This window comes from Scardinius erythrophthalmus (assembly GCF_964197995.2).
Source record: "Scardinius erythrophthalmus genome assembly, chromosome: 7".
Lineage (NCBI taxonomy): Eukaryota > Metazoa > Chordata > Actinopteri > Cypriniformes > Leuciscidae > Scardinius > Scardinius erythrophthalmus.
The window spans coordinates 8,485,701-8,493,873 of NC_138227.1; the positions used below are offsets into that span (position 1 = coordinate 8,485,701).

Sequence of the window (8,173 nt, forward strand, 5' to 3'; positions counted from 1 at the left end):
CGTTCTTCGTACGTCGCTAACTCAGTTAGCTGGATTTGATTGTTGGGGATTTGGCATGATCTTGGATTGTTTGGTTCTTCGACGCTCATCCTGGACTTGCTGTCATAGCAACAGGTGCGCAATCTTAAACCTGCTCGGGAGCAGGCTTATTTCATGTAAACAGGATTAGACTGCGGCTCATAAACGGAGATGATACGGGAAGTCCAGCGCAGTGCGATAGTGCACTTTCTGATATATATATTTTTTTCCTCGTGACTCATGAGATTGTCGTTTACATTATTAATTTGTTGGAAACGCACATTTATTTTCGACTTGTCGGAGTCGGGCTTTTACTACAGCACAAACTGTACCCTAAGATTAATTGCGAGTGGGTCTTTCCTTTACACTATTGGAGATGCGGAGAACTTGATGGAAAGTGCTGTTTGTCGTGTCATTCGGAGTTTACCTGGCGCTTTTAGGTTTAAAAAACAGTTTTAGTTTTTTTTTTTTTTGTGGCATTTCCAAGCCACTGAAGACCCAATGTAAATCAGTTTTTTTTAAGCAGCTTTTTATTTTTTTTATTTATTATTAGACTATAGCCTACTATTTATTAGACTATTTAAATATTTTTTTATGAAGATCATGCGATCATGACCATGCTGATTACAGTATGTCACTCAGGCTTATAGGCTAGACTGCCATCAAGGCCTCAATGAAGGGGATTATGTGAACAGAAAGGGGGTTCACAATGTAAATGTGCAGCCCAGTTACTATTGTGATTCTTAATATTCCAGATTAATAATATTATATCAAATAAAAAAAAGGCAGTTGACAAATCTTCCATATCACAAATGTGAAAGCAAAATGGTCAGGATCTGTGTATGACTTAAGAATTTTCAGAGATTCACATTTATGCACATTATTTGAAAGTGGTAAGGAAAGTTCCACAATTAAATATCAAGCTCACTGTATTACATACACTTATGCTGATCCTAACAGAACTGCATTTTTTCATAGGTGATTATGACATGTTCCTGCAGACAGGTGTTTTATGACCCCATTCCCTGACCCAAACCAGTTACAATGCAGCTCCAGGACAAGGGCACACAATGAAATGAACTTTGGCTAACTAAAGGGAAGATTTCAGGGTCTGAAAAGTCTGAGGGTTGCACACCTGACAGGGCCTGTGACATTGTTGCATGTGCCATATTACACAACATTGCCAAAAAAAAAAAAAACACTTTTCATTAAATGTTTAATAAAAGACAAATATGCTTAGTTCCTTGAGTTTTATTTCAATTGTTCTTTGTAAAAGAACAGTGGTCAAGTGCCTGCAACAAGAGATATTAGACACATGCCTCATGCAACAAATAAAAGGAAAAGTTGGCTATACACTGCCCACCTGTAGGCCTATGTCTCCTCTGTCTGTGCAGACTCTTCTGTAGGCCTTTATGTAGATGTGGAATCCTGCAACTTATATTGCAGCCATAAAGCATACAAGTATAAATGAAGTAAAGTTATTTATGCACTTGCAGGTAGGCTAGTTCCTCCATATGACAGTTATCTGAGAGGGTTTATTCACTGTCCAGTGCAATGGAAACAAATGGACATTACAAAGTCTTATACTTTCTTTCCTTTGGAAAGTTAGAAAATGTCCACTTAAGTTAACAAGTGTTGGTGTATTATGTAAAAGTGCACAAAAGAGGAAAACACAATGTCATTACAATGAACTACACTTGGGAAAAATGTGATCAATAACTCTTTTTGAACTCTTCTTCAATACATATTTTTACATTAACATAAGTTTATCAGTTTTTACTTCCACAAGTCAAAGCAATTCATCATTGCTCAAGATTTAACAGCTGAAATGACTATACGGCCTTAATTTAATGCAGCAAAAATACAGTGTAGGCTACTAAGATCTTTTTTTCTCAGCCTTTTTCTTGATTGCTTTTATAAACAGACAACCATTTATTTAACAGTGCCTTTCATAAAAGAGACTATAATATAACTAAAAATTACCATTAGAATATTTTTGTACTTCACTTTTATTTGTTCCCATATTCTAGTGTGGTGACTCTGACATTACAATGAACAAAGTAATTATGCAATTATTAAAATACAAAAATATAGGCTAATAAGTGATAAAAACATCTAACATGGCCACTTCTAACGGATTTAAATTGTCTGCTACTTTTTGCCAGCCCTCTCTCCTGGCTTTTGCAGACTTTGAGGTGTTCCCTGGCGTTTTGATTAAAACATTAAAATTCCGAATAAACTTCGACTATTAGTTCTTGCTCTGCTGAGGAGAAAAAACATAGATATAATATGAGAAAAACTGTGCGCGCTCTTTGGCCACGCTGAGCAGCCAATGGCAGCGTTGCTGATCAATGTTTCCACTATCGATATATCCCTTTTTAAGCCAGCGCGTGAACGTGCAGTTATCTCAGATAACTCAATCCAGCGATACTAATCCTATCCGGCAAGTGTGTTCGAAGAACTCAATTAGCCGGATTATGATTAGCACGATGAAATCATCTTGGATGTGTCATTTGATCTCGGATGTAATAAGCAACGCACGAAGAACGAGCCCCTGGTCAGTTACTGCTGTCGTATTCAGTTACTGTTGCACAGAAATAATAACACAGATCTTGATTTCTCCATTCATGCCATAGATGCTTCAGAGAAACATAGAGAGGGAGGTCGTGCTTTTCATTTCCTCTACAGGGAGTTTGAGTCACTCTAACCTTTCTTCTGTTTTTCACACAGTCCAATCATTTCATCAAAATGAATACTCGGGAGTATAAGCTGGACCATAAACAGACGTGACTGCATGTATAAGCTTGCTTGTATTTTCTTTTCAGATAAAAGAGATCAGAATCTGATTTTCACGACATGATTTATAATTCATGATCATTGATAGAGCAAAAAAATGATTCAGTAAATTATTCACATGCTGTGTTTTGTTCGGAAGTCTTTTATGTAACTGTAAGACTACACGAAACAGCTGGTTTTTAATTTTTACTCGTCACTTTGAAAAGCAGCAAGGCCAACAGGTTGACCAAATCTGACTATTTTTCTCTAAAAACTTTCCTAATACTGCGTCCAACTCACATCAGATGAACCGAGGACATTTTTATTGGAAAAGATCCACTCAGACGGAAAACATGCGAGAAGTTTCCACTGCACTCCCTCGGGCGGAAGATGGGTCGCTGACACTTGTGCATGTGATGTCATTTCATTAGGACAACAAAGACTGATTATTATGATGAAGGATTCGGGTTATTATAATCATGCAGATGATCTATGTAAAACCACACAATCATGAATGTAGCAAAACCCCCTTTTGTCCCAGAGTGAACATCAGCCCGTTCTCAAGGGGATTAATAGGATGAAAAATGTTTCAGGAGTGGACGCTTGAAAGATCTCTATCTTTTTAATGACGCTTAGAGGCCTCACACAATCTATTCTCATCGGGCTTCAGAACGTCTATACGAACAGGGTTTCAGTTCCTGTTGAAAATATATATGAAACAAATGTATTTAATGTTTCAATGACATTTCAAACTGTGGTAATTATGTGATTTACATTTCTGAATGCTTATGTTCATATGTAAAAATGAGTCTGAAAAGAATTCCTTGCAGTCTTTGACTCCCCCTAGAGGCGATAATCGGTAAGTGCAAACATAAATAGGCACAAAACCTTCACATTAGGGACATTTTATTTAGTTTACACAAAGTAACACATAAAAAATAAGATAAAATTTAAATAGACATCCATGCATGTAGAACAATATATACAGATCATTTTACATACTAATTTTAACATTTTAAATCATTTTACACATCCGTGTGGATGACGATATAGGCCTTTAGTAAGTAAAATGATTTATTTTTTCAAGTGATTCCAGGTTTATCGCAATATTTGCAGTGGTTACATCGCGTTTAAGGCCTGAAACATACTTTACACAAATACGTGAAGAGGCTTCTAGTAACACAAGCTCAATTTCCTGTGTCATTGTTTGTATTCCATGATCAAATCCAATTCATATCGCAAGTACGCGTTGCATTCAGCGTTGCCACAAGGGGCGCTACAGGACATTAGCTTGATCAGTCTCTTTCTGCAGTTCATTTCCTTTTTCAGGCCGACTAATGCTTTCGAAGATGGCTTTGCTGAGCCACTCCGCTAAAGTCAGTTGTGTCGATATTTTCAATGAGATTTGCCAGTGAAGCTAGCAATGCAACAAAGACTAGTAAAGTTCAGAAGCACTGCCTCAGCAACAATAGTGCACAGCTTAACTATGTACAAACTTCCGTTGGCTTTCGTATGGCTACTTGTGTATAAGTATGTTTCTGGCGTAAGAGTTCGTACTTGCCGCCAAGGCACTTTAGAGAACTTTTTGCTGCGGACACTTAACGGCAACCAGTTCCTGCCACCTTACTACAGTTATTTACTACTGTAAAACCAGAATAAAGTAACACAGGATTTTCTTAAAACAGTACAGGAAACTTTCAAAAAACGTTCTTTAATTTCTTTTTGTATTACAATGATGGCTAGAACCAATTTCAAACAGTTTCATTCGTAGTGATGTAAACTGTGGTAATTATTATTGGCGGGAACTTTGGTTGCCATAGTAATGTTTTTGGCGGGAACCTCAGAGGTTTTCCCCGGGGTTGTGGTCCGATCCTACGCCCGTTTTCTTTGTATCCTCGGGTCCACCGCTGTCCGACTCCTCCTCGATGGCGAAGTGCACATCTGCTACGGAGCTGAGAGAGCTCACACTGCTCTGCTCTACCGAGCACAACGCGCACGCCAGGGGCGAGCGCCCGGTGTTCAGCATGAACGGCACCGGCGAGGCGCGCAGCGCGGGAAGACTGAAACTGTTCTTCTTCTGGCTCGCGCCCCACTCGCGTTGCTCCTCCTCGTGCAGAAGCCGCGTGAACGCGTTCGAGCGACGCTTCTCGCGCCGCTTGGTGCGCAGGTAACCGAGCATGATCCCAATGAGGAAGACTCCGTAGAAGGACACGACGATGATGATGTACAGGTACGCGTTGCTGTCGCTTCCACCGGACAACGCGCTTCTTTTGCTCTGCTGCGGTGAAAGCGCGGAGGCGTTGTGCGCCAACTCCATTACGACAGTCACAGGAACTGAGTTACCTGTAGAAAGCACATTAGAGCAAGTTAAAATGACATATTATTATTTAGAATAGCCTATATAGGCTATTCGGTGTCGTGTCGGCCCCTAAGTTAATATGATCTTTGCAATGGAAGTGAATCAATCAAAACTAACTTTAACTGGATAATAACTTAATTCTCTAGAGCTGATGTAAAGCCAAAACAATCTGTTACTTTAATTTCCTATTATAAATGTAAAGCTGCGTTGAAACAATCTATACTGTTAAAAGCACTATATAAATGAAGGTGACTTGACTATTAGAATAAACATCTGTAAGAAAAAAGTAATTATATTAGAGTTCAATTCTCACCATTAACTATGCCTTTTGCCTCAATAACCCCCCAGTTGCTACTTTTTAATAGTTAGTTGTTAAGTTTAGGTATTTGATTTAGAGATGTAGAATATGGTCATGCAGAATAAGCAATTAATATGTGCTTTATAAATACTAATAAACAGTCAATATCCTAGTAATATGCATGCCAATAAGCAACGAGTTCATAGTGAGAATTGGACCCTAAACGTGTTATCGATTGGCTATTATTATGACTAAAATTGGATCACAAAGAAATGGGGAATTTACAAAATCATATTTCTTCCAGGAAACCTAAAACTAAAAAGAATCTTCAAAACCACTTAGAAAAATAAATAAAATAAAAATAACTATACAGACTAGGGCAAAATCAGCTCTAGCCTACATCAAAGTTCATAATGACTAAACTTTTTGTAAACTAGGCTATCCTCGCATATTTAGACATGACTTAAACATATGTTTATATTTGAAAGTAGCCTACACATCGCAGCTTTTTAATGTAAAGTATTATAAAGTAGTCAAAAGGCCAGTGCTGTAGTTACTCACCGGGATGTTTCACCCTGCAGCGCGTCAGCCCGTTTCACGCGTTTCCTCGAGTCTCTCTGGATTGTAACGGGTTGGTCAGCAGAGTCCCGTTTAAATAGCGGTTCCCATGCCTGGACACGAGCCAGCGGGATCTGTGACAGGGGTTCAGCGAGTCGAGATCCTCACGTTCCTCCTCGCTTGAGCTCACACACACATTCTGATGACGTTTAATGAAGTCCAAGTGCGCAGCGCTGCCAAATGTGCTCGTTTATCATAACATATCCAGACAGGCTTGCTTTAGGAAAGCCTCTTCTGCTGCAGAACAGCAAGCTTTTGGAAAAACCAGAGGAATGGGTTGCACGAAATTACACTGTAAAAATGAATACGCTATATTATTATTATTACCTTTATTTAACCAGAAATAAAACTCATTGAGATTAAAAATCTCTTTTCCAAGAGCGTCCTGGCCAAGACAGGCAGCAGCACGATTAACAAGGTTGCAGACATAAAAACATATAACATATATCAATTTATGCCGGTAATAAATAGTGAGTTACAAGGTCATAAAATATCAAAGTTTCATATATATTTATCACAAGTGATAAACAACAGGAAGGATCGCCCCAATAGTCAGTCATAACATCTACAGCCAGTTTGTGTAGCCTCTATGTCATTTTAAAGTAATTTAAAATTAACCAATGAAACCGGCTCCTTAAGATTCAGGACATTTTGCAGCTGATTCCAAGCGCAGGGGGCCGCACACTTACAGTAAACGCTCCTTTTCCCAATTCTGTCCAGACTTGAGGAACAGTTAAAAATCCTCAAGTCCTCAGAATAAAAGTCCTCAGAACGAAGAAAATATCTATTAATATCAATAGACAATATCAATATCTATATAAGACAATTGTATTGCCAACATTGAAGACACCTGATGTTAACAAGCAGAATCAGTGAAGGAGAAAACCGTAATGTGAAGTCATCATTATGTTGATCAGTGTTTGTTTTAGTTGGGCTCAATCAGTTTCTCAATTCACTCACTTCTTTTATTCACTCTGTCAAGTGGACTATATCAGTGAACTCATGTAGGGAATAGCGAATGAGGGTATAGGGTGTGATTGTGAAAACAACCGCTAAGTGTCAATTTTGAGCGCTGTTAATTTACAGTATATTCCTGTAGGCTATTTTTAGTTTTCAACGGTATATTACTGTTTTAATGGAAAATGGTATGATATTGTCAGTATTTGGCCTTTTTTTACAGCAAGGGTTAACAGTGTGTTTAACAGATCACTCTAAATTATAATGTGGACTCATACACTTTCTGTAAACTGCTTTGAAATTATGTGTATTATGAAAAGCACTATACAAATAAATGTGAATATAGATATTTTACACTAGTTGAACTGTTTGTACACAATTTTGTTCTTTTTTGGGCATTTGAATACTGGTTTTCAACTAACTGTCAAACAACACAACCCTTTGTCTTGTAAAGGATACACAAAAGAGACTCAAAAATAACTGGACCATGGGAGCACTATTAAGAGATGAATGAACTTGAAAAAATAACATTTTCATAACATGAAATTCATAACATTTATGAAATGCATATTCATGTTTTCAATGTTGGCAATAAAAAATAAAGAGTTCTTAATTCATCTTTGACGTGTCTATTAATCAGATATTTTTGTGTAAAAATGTTATTTTGTAAATTTTACTCATTTTAAATGGCTAACTTTTTAGGAATTAATGTGATTAATTATTACTCAATTCTAATTTGATACATTTAATTAATATTGCTTGTAATCTGTTGCAACAATTTTATTGAGCAGATATAGCGTATTCATTTTTACAGTGCTCACGCAAAAAGGAAAATTCTTCATAATTGAACAATGAACAAATATATTTTTTTACTAAGATTAACAGATTAATGCATGCTTTAAAAATATTTTTCTCATTGTTAGTCCATGTTAGCTAATGCATTAATGGGATATAGTTCACCCAAAAATTAAAACTGTCATTAATTACTAAGAATGTAAGTAAGAATTTCGTTCATCTTCGTAACACAAATTTTGATATTTTTTAAGAAACCATGTAGTCAATAATTGTCTCCCTTAAAACTCTTCTTTGATCACCAAAATTACATATTTAAACACTTTTTACTTTAAAAATTCTTCATGCCTTAAAAT

The 8,173-nt window shown here is 37.0% G+C and overlaps 1 protein-coding gene across 1 annotated transcript; it reads right to left on the minus strand.

The window, feature by feature from the left end:
* Positions 1 to 3,684: 3,684 nt before the first annotated feature.
* On the minus strand, positions 3,685 to 6,076 carry kcne4 (potassium voltage-gated channel, Isk-related family, member 4). The gene is made up of 2 exons (XM_081371140.1): positions 6,012 to 6,076; positions 3,685 to 5,136 (listed from the first exon to the last, which is right to left on the minus strand). The coding sequence occupies exon 2, from the start codon at positions 5,108 to 5,110 to the stop codon at positions 4,634 to 4,636; it is 477 nt and encodes a 158-aa protein (XP_081227266.1). The 5' UTR covers positions 5,111 to 5,136; positions 6,012 to 6,076; the 3' UTR covers positions 3,685 to 4,633.
* Positions 6,077 to 8,173: the final 2,097 nt, after the last annotated feature.

Excerpts from the sequence above, each read along its gene's own strand:
- kcne4 (XM_081371140.1), bottom strand. The coding sequence starts at position 5,110 with ATGGAGTTGGCGCACAACGCCTCCGCGCTTTCACCGCAGCAGAGCAAA.